The sequence below is a fragment of the Pan troglodytes genome, chromosome 7 (assembly GCF_028858775.2).
Source record: "Pan troglodytes isolate AG18354 chromosome 7, NHGRI_mPanTro3-v2.0_pri, whole genome shotgun sequence".
Lineage (NCBI taxonomy): Eukaryota > Metazoa > Chordata > Mammalia > Primates > Hominidae > Pan > Pan troglodytes.
In genome coordinates this window covers 103,125,779-103,145,529 of record NC_072405.2, presented here as the reverse complement: position 1 = coordinate 103,145,529, position 19,751 = coordinate 103,125,779, and the positions used below count along the sequence as shown (strand labels likewise).

General features: G+C 31.8%; 1 protein-coding gene across 10 annotated transcripts in view; it reads left to right on the top strand.

The window, feature by feature from the left end:
• Positions 1 to 19,751, top strand: part of TRIQK (triple QxxK/R motif containing) — a 133,706-nt gene that overhangs the window by 95,088 nt on the left and 18,867 nt on the right. For 3 of the 10 annotated variants that reach the window (XM_009455640.5, XM_054656874.2, XM_054656875.2), the window contains 2 exons: positions 581 to 738; positions 5,227 to 5,308. In XM_009455640.5, coding sequence (XP_009453915.1) covers positions 5,248 to 5,308 — 61 coding nt within the window. In that variant the 5' untranslated portion in view covers positions 581 to 738; positions 5,227 to 5,247. The remainder of the gene's footprint in view (positions 1 to 580; positions 739 to 5,226; positions 5,309 to 19,751) is intronic. The other 7 variants (XM_054656876.1, XM_003951292.6, XM_003951293.5 and 4 more) reach the window with 3 other exon arrangements.

The window sequence follows — 19,751 nt, the reverse complement described above, 5'->3', positions numbered from 1 at the left end:
CAATTTTTATGGTGCTTGTTTTGACAGAATTATTTTTAATGTTTTGAATTATAAGAAGTAAGACTATAGAATTAGGTGCTGTCTTGATTTTATTGCTAGAATTTTAAAATGTTTTCTTAGATGTAATAACTACATGGTTTATTAGAGATGAAAATTTAACTTATTTGACTTTGTCATAATTTGAATATTCCTAGATATTGCAATAATACCATAAATATGAAGATTATTATGATTAGAAAAATAGGTTTTTAGCTGAACTTATAACTTTATTACATATGGATAAAAATTATTAAGTTGGAGATGGCTTTCACTGTATTGGGTGGGATCACTGTTAACTATCTGTGTGACAATATATATAGATAAACAATACAATTTTGTCTGGACAGATTTCAAATGCATTTAGTGTTTTAGAACCTTATTAAAGCTCTTTAGAAAAATTACAGTTTGATAATTGCATCAGTTTATATGGAAACATCTATACTTGTTTGTTTTAGTTTCAGTGATGACAACTATTGTAACAAATAAATGCAAAAAATGTATAGTACTGCAAATGCTGCAAATTTATTTTTTCTTATCACAGCAATATGAAACAGAAAAACAAGTTGGTTGGATAGCTGTCCTCCATGCAGTCATTCATGATCCAGGCTGTCATCATCTTCATCACTCATGTTCAGAGTTACCCTGGAGGTCATCTCCATTTCATCCAGATAAATGAGTATGCAAGGAACGTTTTTATAGGTCAGTTCTAGAAGTAGGAAACATTAATTTACTCACATTCTGTTGGTTGAAAATAAGTGATGTGTCCACAACTAACATCAAAGGAGGCCGGGAAATTAGTCAAGTGTACCCAGAGGAAAAAAAAAGGAGAACGTGTATTTTAGTGAGTAGCCAACAGTTTTTTAAATAATTTATCTTTCTGGCATGGAAATAACTATGCACATTATCTTTTTCTGTCTCCCCAATAGAGAGAACCTAAACATCTAGCATTTATTGCTTCTAGTTCCAAGCCAAGGATCTCAAGCAACACACAGTCCTCTCTCAATTTGCCTGTGACATTTTTCTACTCCTCCCCAGCATCACAAAACCCCTAAGAAATAATGATTAAGCAGTGGATAACTGCTTTATACCTGCAATAATCATTCCCATTTATAAAGGGAAGAATGGAAAACAGCCACAGGAATCATTGGTCCATTGTGATGATAAAACCTCTGCTCACGAGACCACTGAGAAGATCCACTGTACTGAAATAGAAGTTTCAGTTTATGGTCTTTTTGTCCATTCTTCATGGCTCTCCCCTCTGGATGGTTATTCCTTTCTAGTCATGTGTGAAGTGGATGTTATAAACTCTATAGAGTTTGCCTTCCTTGGGTACTGCTGTATACTGGTTTAAATGTAGAGGCCCAAAAGTTGGCTTTCATTCAAAGACTTTTTTAGATTATGTTTCTGGTTTCTTAGTAAATATAGTTCCCTCACATTTTAGTAACCTTCTTACCATTTCTACTCAGTTGCATGTGCCAATAAACACAGTGCAATTTCTTTCCTAGACCTAATTCTCATGTCCACTTTCTTTCTGTGCTTTAGAACTCCTTGACTTCTCTTTTTCTACCCAATAGTGTCTGCTTTGAAGTAATCTGAAATCATAGGCTCAGGTGAGACAGTGAAAACACCTAATCTGCTCTTTGTCTCTCTCTCTCTTTTTTTTTCTTTTTTTTTAAGCTGATAACTTTTAATGGGTCTTTGTTCTTCAAAGCCTGTTTTCATTTTTTTCCTGTTGGTTCTCAGAAGAAGTTGGCTTTTCCAACATTTTTAGCCCCAAATTACTGGACTTTCTATTCTCTATATTTTTGCTTGTGACATGACCAGTTCTTGTCTGACTTCATCTTCATCTTGTAATGCCTTACTAGAAGGAATGAGGAACAACTTGTAGACACCAGTTTGAAGAATACTTACGACTGTAACATTGTATTCTATGAATAATGACATATTGTGTGAGGCTAGGAAATAGAGTCTGTGCTAGGAAGAAAAGGAGAATATGAATGTGGTAATCAGGTTGTACTCTCTGCTGCAATATTTAAATTCAATAAAAATCATAAAACTTATACAGCAGAAAAAAATTTTAATTGTGACAAAAAATACAAAAAAAATCAACAAAACAAAAAGTTGTTTTTTGAAAAGATAAGTAGAATTAACAAACCTTTGCTTGCCCAAGGAAAAAAAGGAGAAAACTCAAATAAAATGGGAAACAAAAAAGAAACATTACAACTGATACCACAGAAATGCAAAAGATCATTAGCAACTACTAAGAACAACTATATACCAACAAATTGCAAAATCTAGAAGAAAAGAATACATTCCTGGGCATATAAAACCTATCAAGATTAAACATGACAAGACAGAATAGTTGAACAGACCAAAAATGAATCATGAGTTTGAAGCAGTAATAAAAAATCTTCCATCAAAGAAAAGCCCAGGACCTGATAGATTCATTGCTGACTTCTACCAAACAGTTAAAGAAGAACTAATCCCGTTTCTACTAAAACTATTCCAAAACATTGAAGAGGAGGGAATACTGCCAAACTCATTTTACAAGGCAGGCATTACTCTGATACCAAAACTAGACAAGAACACCATAAAAAAAAGGAATACTACAAGGTAATATCGCTGATGAACATAGATGTAAAAATCTCAACAAAACACTACAAACCAAATTCAGCAACACGTTCAAAAGATAATGCATCATGATCAAGTTGGATCACCCCAGTGATGCAGGAATGGTTCAACATACACATATCAATAAACATGATGTATCACAACAGCAGAATCAAGAATAAACACCGTACGATTATTTCAGTAGATGCTGAAAAAGTATTCAACAAAATTTAACATTCCTTCATGATAAAATTAATCTTGTTAAAATTTCTCTACTACCCAAAGTGATCTACTGATTTAATGCAATCTCTATCAAAATACCAATGACATTCTCCACAAAAATCCTTAAGAACAATCCTAAAATTCACATGGAACCCCAGAAGATCCCCAATAGCTGAAGCAGTTCTGAGTAAAAAGAAAAAAGCCAGAGAATCACACTATCGATTTCAAATTGTACTACAAATTTATAGTAACGAAACAATTGGGTACTGGCATAAAAATAGACACAGAGATCAGTAGAATAGAACAGAGAACCCAGAACTAAATCCACACACTTAAGAGTCTACTCATTTTTTATAAAAGTACCATGAAGTTACAATGTGGGAAACGATTGTCTCTTTAATAAATGGTCCTGGGAAAACTGGTTTCTATATGCAGAAGAATGAAAGTAGATTCTCTATCTTTCATCATATACAAAAATCAACTCAAAATGGATTAAAGACTTAAATGTAAGACATAAAACTATGAAATGACTGGAAAAATCATTGGGAAAACACTACAGGACATTGGTCTGGCAAAAATTGTGGGGGAGTAAGATCTCAAAAGCCCAGGCAACAAAATCAAAAATAAACACATAGGATTACATCAAGCTAGAAAGCTTCTTCACAGCAAAGAAAACAATCAACAAAGTGAAAAGACAACTTACAAAATATGAGAAAGTATTTGCAAAATATTCATCCAACAAAGGATTAATACCCAGAATATATAAGGAGCTCAAACAACTCAATAGCAAAACACAATTCAATTAAAAATGGGCAAAAGATCTGAATAGACATTTCTCAAAAGAAGATACAAATGGCCAACAGGTATTTGAAAAACATTCTCAACATCACTAATCATTAGGGAAATCCAAATTGAAAGCACAGTGAGATATCATCTCATCCTAGTTACAGTGGCTGCTATCAGAAAGACAAAAAATAACAAGTGTTGGTGGGGAAGTGGAGAAAAAAGGGAATGGTCATACACTGTGGGTGAAAATGTAAATTGGTACACCATTATGGAAAACAATATGGAGGTTCCTCAATAAACTAAAAATAGAACTACCATATGATCCAGATATCCTACTCCTGGGTATATATCCAAAAGAAAGGAAATCAGTATATGGAAGACATATCTGAACTCTCACGTTTATTGCAGCATTATTCACAATAACCAAGATATGGAATCAACCTTAGCATCCATCAGTAGATGAATGGATAGCAAAAATGTTGTCTCTATACACAGTGGAATATTATTCAGCCTTAAAAATGAAACGCTGCCATTTGCAGCAACATGGATGGAACTGAAGGTCATTATGTTAAGAGAAATAATCCAGGCACAGAAAGACAAATATTGCTTGTTCTCACTCATTTGTGAGAGCTGAAAAAGTGGATCTCATGGAGGTAGAGAGTAGAATAATGGCTACCAGAGCCAGGGATGGGAAGTGGGTAGAGGGTAGAGAAGTTGGTTAAGAGATACAAAAATACAGTTAGATTAGAAGGAATAATTTCTAGTATTCAATAGTACAGTAGGAAAATTATGATTAACAATAATTTATTATACATTTCTAAATACTTAGAAGAGAAGTTTTGTTTTGCTCCCAACACAAAGAACATGTAAATAAGGTGATGGATATCCCAATTATTCTGAACTGGTCATTACTCATTGTATACAGGTATCAAAATATTACATATATCCACCCAAAGTAGATACAACTATTGTATATCAATAAAAATAGGTAGATTAAATCGAACAGTGCATATAATGTAATAAGCATGAAAATATTAATAAATGGTAGTAGTTTTTATTGTTTACATTAAGAGGGGCAGAACTGGAACTGAAATTCATCTGCTTTGTATGTATATGTTATGCTTTTTAAAATAAAATACAAAATACTTGAGATTCAAACTTTAGCCTTACTTTTAATGTAACATAGTAAGTATATATCCAAACTATATATACTTGGAAATAAGCATGTTGCCAAAAGCATGCCAAAAGCCCCACCCTATCTAAGTAAATACTACATGATTTTCATATTTACAGATAATGTTATTTAACAATATGGTTTAATGGAACACTGATAGTACTTGATAAGATGAATGTTATCAAAAACAAATGATTGAGAAATTTAATTACCAGCAATTGTATCATTGATAATTTATTTAAAAGAATTTTGTTTTCTTTATGAATATTTAATGGAAATAAGTCAAAGTATTTGTACCCATTGCTTTAAAAATGAATTTTATAGAATAAACTATTTCTGGATTTTATAGACACTCCTTTTTAAAAAAATTTTCATTATAATTGTTTTCTTTTCAGCAGGCATTTTGGAGATCAAAGATGGGTAGAAAAGATGCTGCTACTATAAAACTTCCTGTTGATCAGTACAGAAAACAAATTGGTAAGCAATGAATTATCTTTGATACACTCCTATTAATTAAGATAAAAACACAATTATGCATATAAAGAAAATAAATTTTCTCTAATACATATGATACACAGAAATATGTGAGTGAAAAAGGACTTTATAGAGTTTTATGGAAGCAAAATTAAATGCAGTCCTGCTTACCAGTGAAGATATGAACTTCATGTACTTACGATTTTTCAGTGCTCTTATAATTTTAATTAATTTAATAAAACAAAAAATAAATATTATTCTTCAGGCTGAATGCTTTTATATAATCAGCATTTTTGATTTTATAATCCATTAAATCATTCCTTTGTATACATATTATAACTTTTAATTCTGTTGACTCTTATTGGCAATAATTTGATAACTTCAAAATTCTCCTGTAAAATATGCTAAATAAAGTAGAACAAATGTTCTTTTATATGGAAACCTGAGTTCAGAAAAAAAGAAAGAGAATTCTCCAGGGGTCATATGTGAAAGAAGGATTAAGGAAGACTGGAAATAAGGATTTGTAGATGGAACTGAGACTCCCAAATATACTTGGACCCTCAAGGAGATACTACCCTAGTAGAACGGTGGACTAGAAAAGCTCACTTAGCACAGGAAGATAACAGGAAGCTTATCTATTTTAAATTAGGCTCTAGGTGCAGGATTTTCTTTTCAAGGATACATGGAGTATTTCTAAAAAATTACCTACCTACATACTAAGTCACAAAGAAAGTGTCCCAAGTTATAAACAATCAATATCCTATAACTGCATTTTTTAATCAAATGTAGTAAATTAGAAATTAGTTAGAAGCAAAAAGGTAACTTCCCCTTCTTCACCCAACCCTCTCCTTTAGTGCACTTTTTTCCATCTGTACCATTGCTTTGGAAATACAAAATAAATTAATAAAAATAACACTTCTAAATAACTAAAGGATAAACAAAGAAGTTACATTAGAAGTCAGAAAATAAATATAAATAATTGATACCAAAATATAGTATATATCTATTTCATAAATAAGACACAAAAAGTACGCTCTATAAAGCAAAATATATTTCTGAAAAACAAAACACATGCGAACAAAGTAAAAAATATTTGGAATACATATAGCCAATTAAGAATTTTTATAGTACAGGCCGGGCGCGGTGACTTACGCCAGTAATCCCAGCACTTTGGGAGGCCGAGGCAGGTGGATCACAAGGTCAGGAGATCAAGACCACCCTGGCTAACATGGTGAAACCCTGTCTCTACTAAAAATACAAAAAAAAAAAAAAAAAAAAAAATTAGCCGGGCGTCGTGATGGGCGCCTGTAGTCCCAGCTACCTGGGAGGCTGAGCCAGGAGAATGGCGTGAACCCGGGAACCCGGGAGGCAGAGCTTGCAGTGAGCAGAGATCATGTTACTGCACTACAGCCTGGGTGACAGAGTGGGACTCCATCTCAAAAAAAAAAAAAGAATTTTTATAGTACATATTTAAGGTGTACAACATCACGTTTTGCTATACACACACAGAGTAAATGATTACTACAGTCAAACCAATTAAAATATGCATCATCTCACATAGTACCTTTTCTGTGTGTGGTAAGAGTCCTAAAATCTACTCTCAGCAAATATCCAGTGTACAATACAATATTATTAACTGTAGTTCTAATGTGGTATATTAGATCTATAGTTTATTCATCCTACATAATTGCAACTTTATACCCTTGACCTACATCTCTGCATTTCCCCTTCCCTCCAACTCTGCTAACAGCATTCCACTCTCTTTTTCTACATATTAGACATCCGTTTTTTAAGATTGAAAAGATAAGAGAGATCATGCAGTATTTTTCTTTCTTTGTCTGGCCTACTTCACTTAGCATAATGTCCTCCAATTTCATCCATGTTTTCCCAAATGGCAGGACCTTCTTTTTAAAGGGTGAAATATATTTTTATATATGTATAAAATAATTTCTTGATCCCGTCATCTGTCTGTGGACACTTAGGTTGTTTCCATATCTTGGCTATTGTGAATAATGCTGCAGTGAACATGGTATCTCTAAAATGTGGAGATTTTATTTTCTTTGGGTATATACCTAGGAGAGAGATTGCTGGTTCATATAGTAGTTATATTTCTAATTTTTAGAGGAATCTCCATACTATTTTTTTCCATTTCTACTAAGAATATACAAGGATTCTGTCTTTTCTATATCCTCACTAACATTTATTACGTTTTTTTAACATAGTCATCCTAACAGGTGTGAGACATTATCTTATTGTGGTTGGATTAGCACTTCTCTGATAATTAGGGAGGTTGAGGACTTTTCCATGTACCTGTTTGTCATTTTATCCATTTTCTTTGGAGAAATGTCTATTCAGATCTTTTGACCATTTTCTAGTCAGGTATGTTCAATCAAGTTGTCTTTTTTACTATTGTAAAATATAAGTTCCTTATATAATTTGACTTAACTGTTTCTCAAATACATGGTGTACAAATATTTTCTCCCATTTTGTAGATTACCTTTTTATTTTGTTCATTGCTCCTTATGCCATGCAGAAGATTTTTAATTTAATTTAGTCACCCTTGTTTGTTTTTGCTTCAGTTGCCTGTTCTTTAGTGTTACATCCAAGAAATCATAGCCAAGACCAATGTCAAGAAATAAAAATGAATTAAAGGCAAATATAAGACATAAAACTACTAGAAAAAAAGGGGAACATTCATTCTATACCTAAAAGGCAAATATAAGACATAAAACTACTAGAAAAAAAGAAGGGGGACATTCATTCTATACCTAATTTATTGAGAATTTTTATCATGAAATGGTGCTGAATTTTATTTTTTGTTATACCTTAAGTTCTAGGATACATGTGCAGAACGTGCAGGTTTGTTACATAGGTATACATGTGCCATGGTGGTTTGCTGCACCCATCAACCCGTCATCTATATTAGGTATTTCTCCTAATGCTATCCTTTCCCTTACACCCCACCCCCTGACAGGCCCTGTTGTGTGATGTTCCCTTCCCTGTGCCCGTATGTTCTCAATGTTCAACCCCCACTTACGCATGAGAACATGCGGTGTTTGGTTTTCTGTTCCTGTGTTAGTTTGCTGAGAAAGATGGTTTCCAGCTTCATCCATGTCCCTGCAAAGGACATGAACTCATTCTTTTTTATGGCTGCATAGTATTCCATGGTGTATATGAGCCACATTTTCATTATCCAGTCTATCATTGATGGGCATTGGGGTTGGTTCCAAGTCTTTGCTATTTTGAATAGTGCTTCAGTAAACATAAGTGTGGATGTGTCTTTATAGTAGAATGATTTATAATCCTTTGGGTATATACCCAGTAATGGAATTGCTTGGTCAAATGGTATTTTTGGTTCTAGATCCTTGAGGAATCACCACAATGTCTTCTACAATGGTTGAACTAATTGGCACTCCCACCAACAGTGTAAAAGCGTTCCTATTTATCCACATCCTCTCCAGCATGTGTTGTTTCCTGACTTTTTAATGATTGCCATTCTAACTGGGGCATGAGATGGTGTCTCACTGTGGTTTTGATTTGCATTTCTCTAATGACCAGTGAGGCTGAGCTTTTTTTCATATGTTTGTTGGCCACATAAATGTCTTCTTTTGAGAAGTGTCTGTTCATATCCTTTGCCCACTTTTTGATGGGGATTTTTTCTTGTAAATTTGCTTAAGTTCCTGGTGAACTTTGTGTTAAATGCTTCTTCTGCATTTATTGAGATCATCATGTGATTTTTATTCTTCATTTTGTTAATGTAGTTTATCATATGAATTGATTTTCATATGTTGAACCATTCTTATAGCCCAGGGATAAATCCCACTTGGTCATTGTATATGATCTGTTTTATGTGCTGTTGAATTTTGTTTGCTAATATTTTCTTGAGGATTTTTGTTTTATGTTCATAAGAGAATAGTGGTCAGTAGTTTTCTTTTGTTGTGGTGTCTTTGGCTTTCAAATCAAGGTAGTGCTGGCTAGCTTTATAAAATGAGTTTGAAGGTGTTCCCTCTTTTTCCATATTTTGGGAGACTTTTTTTTTTTTTTTTTGAGACGGAGTCTTGCTCTGTGGGAGACTTTAAGAAGGATTTTTTTTTAATGTTTCATATAATTGAAGTCATCTAGTACTGGGCTTTTCTTTATTGGGAAGTTTCTGACTATTGATTCAGTCTCATTTGTTACTAGTTTTCAGGCTTTCTATTTCTTCTTGATTCATTCTTGCTTGGTTGCATATTTTTAAGAACTTACCCATTTCTTCTAGTTTATTCAATTTGTTGGTGTATAATTGTTTATAAATGCCCCTTATGATCTTTTTCATTTCTGTGGCATCAGTTGTAATGTCTGCTATTTCGTGTGTGATGAGTTTTATTGATTTTTTCCACATTGTTTTTCTATTCTCTATTTCATTTATTTCTGCCAGAATCTTTACTATTTTGCTTTTTCCTGGCAACTTTGTGCTTAGGGTTGTTCTTTTTCTAATTTTTTGAGGTACAAAGTTAGGTTATTTGAGATATTTCTTTTTAAATCTAGTTGTTTATTGTTAATAAACTTTTTTCTCAGTACTACCTTTGCTGTATCCCATTAATTTTGTTATATTGTGTTTTCATTTTCATTCCTTTCAAAACGTTTTCTTATTTTCCATTTGATTTCTTTTACTGAATGATTGTTCATGGGTTCCTTGTTTACTTTTCATGTATTCGTGAATTTCCCATTTTCCTTTTGTTATTGATTTCTAGTTTTATTCTATTGTGCTCATAAAAGATATTTGGAATGATTTCAGTCTTCTTAAATCTGTTACAACTTACTTTGTGACCTAGCATGTGATTTATCCTGGAGAATGTTAGTGTACACTTGAGAAGAATATGTATGCTGTTACTTTTGTTTGGAATGTTCTGTATACATTTGTTAAGTCCATTTGTTCTGTAGTATTGTTTAAATCTGTGTTTTTTCTTGAGTTTTTTGTCTCAATAATCTATCCATTTTTGACTACTATTACGGTATTGCTTTCTATTTCTTCAGTTCCATGGCTGTTTTATGTATTTAGATTCTTTGATGTTGGGTGCATATATATATATATATATATATATATATATATATGTCTACACACACATATACATATATATGTACACTCATATATACATATATACTTGTGTATGTAGATATGTATATATACATATACATGTATGTACATATATGCACACATATATGTATATATGTATATTTATGTACACATATGCATATATGTGTATTTTTAAATTTATAATCATTATATCTTCCTGTTAATTCATTTATCGTTATGTAATGACCTTCTTCATCTCTTGTAACAGTTTTTGGTTTAAATTCTACTTAGTCAGATATAAGTATAGCTACTCCTGCTCTTTTTGGGTTACTATTTGCATGGAATATCTTTTTCCATCTCTTTACTTTCAGCCTGTGTGTGTCATTAAATCTAAAGCTAGTCTTTTATAGACAGCATATAACTGAACCTTTTTTTATCCATTGAGACACTCTATATATTTTGATTGGTGAGTTTAATATATTTGCACTTAGAGTAATTTTTGATAGTAAGGGCTTTTTATTGTCATTTTTTGTTAATTGTTTCCTGTCTGTTTTGTATTTCTTTTGTTCCTCTCTTCCTCGCTTGGTATCATCTTTGCAATTTGATAATTTTTGTTGTGATATACTTTGATTCTTTCTATTTATCTCTTCTGAATCTAATATTAGTTTTTTTATCTTTTCTGTATCTATTATTAGTTTTTTTTCTTTGTGGTTATCATGAGGCTTCCATAAAATGTAACAGTCTGTTTTAAGCTAATAATAGCTTAACTTTAATAACATTCAAAAGCTCCACTCTTACTTTTTCTCAAATTGATTTTTAGCCTTGTTTCTTGTACTGACAATGTTTTGTGTATGATATCAGTTTTTGATATTAGTATTTCCTGTCTGAATTAGTATGCAGTCAATTTTGTTAACATTCCCTGTGCTTGAAAGGAATAGGTATTCTCTAATATTAGGATTCAGTACTACTTATATTAATTATAGTTTTCAACTCTATTGTGTACTTTTTATATATTTTAACTGTCATTTAGTGAAAAATGAGAATTAAAATACCCCAAGACTATAGTTTTCAATTCTTGTAATGCTATCAGTTTTTGCTTTATATATTTGAAGCAATGTTTTCATTGCTTAGCATTTGTAAATTGGTATATATTTATGATAATTTCCCCTTTTCTATTATATAATGACCTTTTTATTTATAAAGTACTTATGAAGTGTCTGTTTAGACTTCTTTTTGTTTTATATTAATATTGGTAAAATACTTTTTGTTATTTTGTTAAGTATTCTGGTATTTTTCTTATCCCTTTATTTTAATCTATAAATTAATGATATAATTGATTTTTTAATATAGCTGGAGAATCTTTGTTTTCAAGCAAGCAAATTTAATTCTATATAATTTACTATGAATTAAAAATCTTGATATATTTTCACATTTTTATTTATATTTTTCATTTGTAGTGATTTTTCCTTTGCTAATCTCCACTCTAACCTTTTTTCTTGAAACTTTTTGACTATGTTTCCTTTTTCATTCTTCAAAATTTCAACATTTTCCATTCCTTTTTTTTCTTTTGTTTTCTTTCCTTGTTTTGAGAAAAGGAGAGGAGATTCTCAAGTTTTCATAGTTGACTTAATAAAGTATATTAATATCCTTATTTAACCTAGACAATAAGGATTTTTAAACTTCTAAATGTGATTACTTTCTCCTATCTTTCACATATTTTTTTAATTGTACTTACTAGAATTTAAATATTCTTCAAGACAGAAGCTCCATCTAATTTTTTTGGCATCTCTAATGATGTTCACAGAAGGTACTTAATAAATATTTAAATAATCAATAAAGCAACTGTCCTAATTCTTAGGTGATTACAATTTTATATACCCTTTGTTTAACCTAACCTGTTTACATTAATTTGAGTATTTTATCATTTTTCTTGAAATAGTAAGCAGTATGTTTAACTAAATTGAATACTTACTGAAATATGTTGTTGTTTAATTTTTCTTAATTTTGCGTTTTAGGTTCCCTGTTATTCTTTTTGTTGTTTGTCTTTCTTTTACTTCTCTACATCCTCATGGGTACCTTGGATACAACCACTTCTTAAATGTTTGTGGACTTTTTTGAGTACTAATTGCAAACTCAAGGTTGATATTATTTATAACATCTTCTATTTAACTATAATTCCCCTCCATGTATAAATTTTTGCTTGGTTAACATTTTTAATATGAGTTTTCTTGGAAATTAATTTATATTTTATGAGCAACTTGGTTTATCTTTAGCAGCTCTAAGCTTAGTGCTTGTTTCTTAGTACTTAATGTGGTGTTAAATGATGATGTGTTTTCTGTAATGGTAATGCATGACAAGCTGTTATGTCCAAGCACTGAAAAATTATCATTGGTTTGAATTGTTTCTATAACAAAATTAAAATGAAAAATTTGCCCGAGATGTTTATTTTCAATGATGAATTTACCAGCCTGCTCTCTATATTCTGGATATCTCCAAATAATTTTGAGAAAAGTTTTACTTTTTGCGTAGTTTACCTTTGTAGATAATACTTGCTTTTTGTCTTTAAGGAAATTGTTATCCTTTGCACAATTTATTAAATGTAAAGGTACGTTATGCTGATGGTAATCTACTGGATTATTTCTGGCTTTGTAGTTATTTTCATTTTATCAATTTGATTGGTTAATGTTTTACCTAGTTATTTTCCTGTGAGCATTTGTAATTTTATTCATCTTGAAGGTGTTAAAATGCAGGCCATTTGTTTACTGACATAGTTACTAGAGTTTTTTTAACAAGATTCCATATGAAAGACTATTGACCCCTAGTTTTGTAATGAGTCTTCTTTAGATATTTGTAGTTTGAAATATAATAACTAAAAATTGTGCTCATATGGCAGTTGCAGATTTACTTTATATGACAAATTGTGTTACTTTTATATGTAACTTAGGTAATACAAGAAAAATAAGATTCCAAGTAGTATATTGCTTTTTGACGAAGGGAGGAGGGATTGGAAGCATTTGATGAGATTTATTCTAAAAATGTTGAAGGAAATATAAAAGTCTTTATTGTTGATTACCAAATATTATTTGCCAGTATTTTTGGCATGGTGTAAATAACTCATCTTCCAATAATTCATTTGAGTAATTAAATTTAGATTGCAAATTTTTCTTTTCAAATATTTTGACTCTTATCTCTCCGCTTTTCTATTGTATCTTAATTGGTGTGGTCTATATAAATGGACAATAAATTATATATCTTTGTTATAGAGATCAGACAGTGAATAGAACTTGGTATTCATCCCAGACAGAATTATGATTGAATGTATTTGCAAGATTAAAGCACTGAATTTACTTTTTTCTAATTAAAGGCAATTAAAGATTTCTAGACACAAATAAAAGACAATGAATTGAGGAATAAGTGCAGGAGCAAGTCCATTTGCAGGTGAAAAGATGTGCCTTTGAAGCAGAACCAGCTGTATTTTCATTGAAAGAATAACAGTTTAGGAAGCTTTTCTGCATGTGCTTGCTTGATAGCATAATGTACTCATAAGCAGCTTATGCAGTATTCAGAAAATAACAGTGCATTAATTTTTAAAGCAGCAAAGGCAGAGGAAGAGCAGTACTGCCACATGATGATAATGAGTGTGGCTAGTGTAAAGTCGACTGTTGAGAAAGAAAGAAACAGTGAGCTTCTAGAAAATGAACATTTATAAAACAATAACCAGATATTCACGTGATAATGAGCTTGAGCAGCAATATCAACAAAGGGCAAAGATGTAGTCTTGTTTCTGGGCAAGGGTAAGGAATTGAACAACAAAAAGCCAAAAGCAGTAAAGTAATCTATTTTTTTTTTAATTTAAACTAAGGAAGCTCCCATGAAAAAGTCATGTCACAGTTAAAATGATTGCTTTAAATATGAAATAATTTCTGGCATAGATAACTGTTTAGAACATATAAATGACTGTATCCATCCCTAAAATAGTGTAATATGAGGAATGGTAAATGATGACAATAAGGTATTTAAATAGTTATTATTTTTATTAAATATGTTTTTATATCTCTCAATATTAATATTTGTTTTAGTAGCTATCTTTGTATGTACATAAATGTGTGTTTTTTTTATAGGGACAGCACTAATGCCAGAGTTAAACCTGTTTTATTCATACTGAATATATAAGCAAAGGAACTTTTAACACAGATAATTTCTACTAATTAGAAATTATAACTTAAAATGGCTTTTAAAGTATTTTGTTTAAAAAGCTGACACTACAGATTGTCTGTATTGTATATGCAAGTAAAAATTATGAATTTGTGTGCTACCGTTTTTGCTATCAAAAACTCCAGAAATAATTTGAAAATTCTTTTATATTAATGTTTACTTTTTAATAACGACTTTGCTTTTAGTTAATACTCATAATCCCTGTTTAAGACTTGAAGCTGGAAATTCTGTTGATTATGTACCTTGAGTTTTCAAGTATATATTTTTAATCCATATTTAACAGGAGGACACAGAGAAGAACTAGTTTGGTTTGTTAAATTTGCTTGAATTGGTAGCTATACACACACTGTTAAGTGAATCTTAGTCTTATGTAATTGGAAGACACCATTCACAAAGGTAATCTTTTAGGGCATGAGAACGATGTTTAAAATGATCCCAGGCAGAAGTATCCATTCCACTTTGGTCTTAGTTTTATAGGATGTGAGCCACAGATGGAAATAGCCATGATTCCAGAGAAAAACAAGAAATAGAAATGATGGTAGAAAGAGAAAGTCCTTCAGTGTCAAAACTTCAACTTATGTCAATCCCTACAAAAATTTTCCCTTTTCCCTTATCTTTTGGAATCAATGAATCAATCTCAATCTCTTTCTCTCCCATTTTCATGTTATTTCAAGATGGATTTCTGTCATTGATAATGAGAATAATTCTGAAAATGATCTAAGGATATCTCCAGCATCCTCCACAGCTACCCAAACATATATCCCAATCAAGCTTGAGCTGCTGTTCACTAAGTCCAGTATTTTTTTTTTTCTTTTTGAGACGGAGTCTCGCTCTGTCTCCCAGGCTGGAGTGTAGTGGCGCGATCTCAGCTCACTGCAAACTCCGCCTCCCAGGTTCACGCCATTCTCCTGCCTCAGTCTCCCGAGTAGCTGGGACCACAGGCGCCTGCCACCACGCCCGGCTAAATTTTTTTTTTTTTTTTTGATAGAGACGGGATTTCACCGTGTTAGCAGTCTTCCTTTTATTCTATTGTGATTTGGCCTAAAGGAAGAGGAAGAAATGTTTTCAAAATTTTGATAATGGTGACTTTATAGGGAAATTGTTTGTATGGGGAAGATGAGTGTTACATTCTAGGAGCAAGCAAAGAAATATAGGTTCAGGCTGTCATTCTCAGTTCTCTAGTTGGTCATAGTAGTTGTAACTTATGACTTCCCTTCTTAATTCAAGAACCTTAGTTTACTGAGGGTCTTTGCCTTTAAAAATTTAAAAATTGTATTAAATTTTATGATTGGTCAAAATAGTACTTGAGTTGTCCCAGGAATTTCCTTACCTCTTCCCATACTCCTTTAGGCATGCGCTATGTATGAACAAACCATTTCAACGGACCTTGATAACCAGCATAAATTACCTCAGCCAACACTATGATTGACCATTTTACTAGTTTGCCTATAGGTATGTAGAATTCAAACTGCCTAGGTGGCTGGCTCAGCTTTCAATTCAGGAGAACTAGTATCGTATCTTTTCTTTAGGTTACCTCTGTTTCCAGGTAAACTGAACAAAATATACTACTCAAATTTTGGCCACTGGGACAATTTCCCTTTTTCATTGTCCTTTGGGTTCATCTTCAATGATAGCTATAATACGATAGCAGTCTATTTCTAGCTGGTGTGAGAATATGATAAAGATCTATGTACAAATGTTTTTAATGCTAAAATACCTAATCTTATAGTTTATTGAACTAGATAACCTCCAGTTCATGACTGGAAGCTCAGGCCAGATGATCCCTGAGTCTCATGACAAGGTAGTCAGTTCTCTATCCATTTGGTAGCAATCCAGGAGTTGTTTCTTAGCAGATGCTACTTGCTGAAGGGGGTATGGCACTGTTCCAAAACCCTAGAGACTGACACTTTTCTTTTATTCATACCTGCTGAAGGGTTGCTTCTATGTCTCAGTTAGCTAACAGTACTTCAGATTCCATTGAATCTACCATGTCATAGACTCCAAGAGATAGAGTATCTGTCACAGCAATCTACTGGAGAACCTTTTATTGTCCCATGCTCTACTGAACTCTAGGAACTTTTCAGGTCCCCTACATAGATAAAATAAGTATTATAGGTTTAAAAAACAAGAACATGAACAACCACGGATCCGTCATCCAAGTTAAAAATGGAAAATACACCACTAGCTAAGAAGCCTTTTATATACTCCATCGCAATTGCAATGTCCTCCATCTTTCCGAGGGATTACCACAATATTAATTTTGTATTAATTCTCTTTAAGTATTTGCCACTTAAATTTGTGCCAGTAATCTATCATTTAGTTTTGTCAGTTTATATAGGTGATCTTTATATAAATGAAATCATGTTGTATATATTGTTATGAAATTTGCTTCTACTGAACATCATGTTTTAGAGTTTTATTTTTGTTCATGGCTGTTGATATAGTTCATTCATTTTCTATGCTTTATGGCATTCCATTATTTCTATATACTGGTATTTTTCTTCTAGTCTCCTGATTTTGGACAGTTATAAATTATTCTCATTTTTTTTTCTATGAATGCTATTACGAACGATGCTTCTATGAATATTTTTAGACGTGTCTGTTCATCGGTTTACATGTACAAGTTTCCCTGCAACATATACCTAGTAGAAGTGTTGTGTCATAAGTATGGATGTGTAATAATCAAGTTGTGAGTGTTGTTTTTATTTTTTAAGAAGTTGAGCCTTTGCACCATGCTTGCTGGTGATGGTAATGGTAAGTAAGGTGTGGCAAGTTAACCTTTAATTCTGGGAGACAATTCCAACATGAAGACCTCCATAAATTAGATTTAGGTAGCAAACCTCTTTTAAAAGAATGTTTATTATTGTCTCTTTTATGTATATATCTGAATGTGATGTCTCAGACACTTTCCATGGCTTCTCCAAGACTTACATCATATCATTGTCATTGTGATATACTGTGGGGTTGTGAAGCAGTTAAAATCTCTGGGAATCATATTTTTAACACTGAGATGTGGAGTTTATCTACTCCTGCAGTAGGACTGTAAGTATACTGCTGTCCTTTCCAGTAAGGACAGACAGCCTCTTGCAGTATCTGTGATCAGGCCTGAGAAAAATGCATTGGCTTGGTTAATTAGCTAGTTATGACCATGTGCTAGGGACTTCATTATTCTGCTACAGTAAGAAAATTCTACTATAATTTTAAATTTTCAGTAGTACTCAGTTGGTTTCCATAATATAATTAATCACAGTGAGGAAATAAACAGGCCAGTGAAAATAATCAGTGTGACTGCACATATAAAGTTATTCATCATATAGTCAACCTCTGAAATTCCCCCAGGAGTATACATTTCCTTTTCTTTACCATTTTAGTAAAGAAAGGGAGTAATAGTTCTACTTCACACTCATTAACAAAATAGCTGTTAGATCACATATTGGGGAACCATGCTGGAGATGCTGCCTATTTCCATTATCATTTGAGCCCATGTATTCAAAAACTGGAAAATGAACATAGGGTCTGTTCTGGATCACTGAGTCTGCCATTAGGAATTGATTTTTTTTTAATCAACTTATCTGTTAAACTCCTTCTAGGAGTTAGTGTTTTTTGAATCTTTGCACTTCAATATTTCCAATATTTGAAATTGCTTCTATCATCTACCCACATGGCTTCTTTGCTAACTTCATTTGAGTATAGGCTCAAATGAAATCTTATTAAGGAGGACTCCTTTGACTGCCATATCTAAAACAATACATATCTCGCTTTCATTGTCTGCCCATTGCCAACTGTATTCTTCTTTTTAGTGCTTTTTATCACCTGATAAATTGAACAATTCTTGTTTGTTTATTATTTGTCTTTTACACAAGGTTTGGGATAACAGGCACTTGACCTGTTTCATTTACACATTAGTTATCACCCTGAACCTAATACTCATTTCTGTACTTTGTTTTGATCACACACTATTGAGAAAAATTTATTGATACAAATAAATAGTTAAATATGATAACTATGTTATTAATAGTATAGATCTAGCAATTTCAGGATAATCTTCAATTAAACTGATCACAACATGAGAAAAGAGTAATAGGAAATTTTATTCTGCAACAGAATCACAGGCACCTATAGCCTGCAGTTTTTATTTTTAATATAAAATGTCAGCAACCAGAGTATAATAATCCTCCTAACTATGCATGTACCTTTCACATTTTATTGCAAAACTATTAGGCTATAATAAGAACATGCATCAAGCAGGGACACCAATATCTTGCCTGGCATTTAATTATCAAAAACACCTGTGCTACAATAGTATATTCACTTGTATAATTCTTTATATGTAGACATTTAAGTGCTTGAATTATTTAAAAAATCTACTGTCTGGATAAAACTTCCATAACCAATGACAAATGTCAAAGCTGCTCTTAAATGAGCACAGCAAAGTCAAATGATATAAACAATAATTAGCAAAGTCAACACTAAAAATAAATGCACTTCTTATTTCCATTACATTAAAATGTGAAATGTATTGGATTACTAAAGTTTTTAAAATGTTAAAATTTTAAACATAATTTAGAATATATTTAAAAATAAGAAATTGAATAAAAATTGATTTGAGTTAGTCTGGAAAGTTAAAATGTGAAATGTATTGGATTACTAAAGTTTTTAAAATGTTAAAATTTTAAACATAATTTAGAATATATTTAAAAATAAGAAATTGAATAAAAATTGATTTGAGTTAGTCTGGAAAGTTAGGTATATATTTTATAATTTCTAGGGCAACCATTAAAACATTAATCTAGAGTCAAAATCACAATACATAATTTAAATGGAACACTAAAAAGTGTTCAAGTAATACAATAAGAAGGAAAATGAAAGAGCAACAAAAATCAAAGGGAACAAAGAGAAACAAAAAAGTTAGACCTTAATGAAAACATATCAATAGTTTTATTAAATGTAAACACCTAAACATACTAATTAAAGGACAGATTTTCACATTGAAATTTTATAAAATTACTTAAATATAGGCTATATATAAGAAATTAACCTCATGAGCAAAATGGCTGAACAGAATCCTCTAGCGATCATCCCCCCACAGGAACACCAAACTGAACAACTATTCACACAAAACAAGCACCTTCATAAGAAGCAAAAAACAGGTGAACCGGTACCTGGCTTTAACAT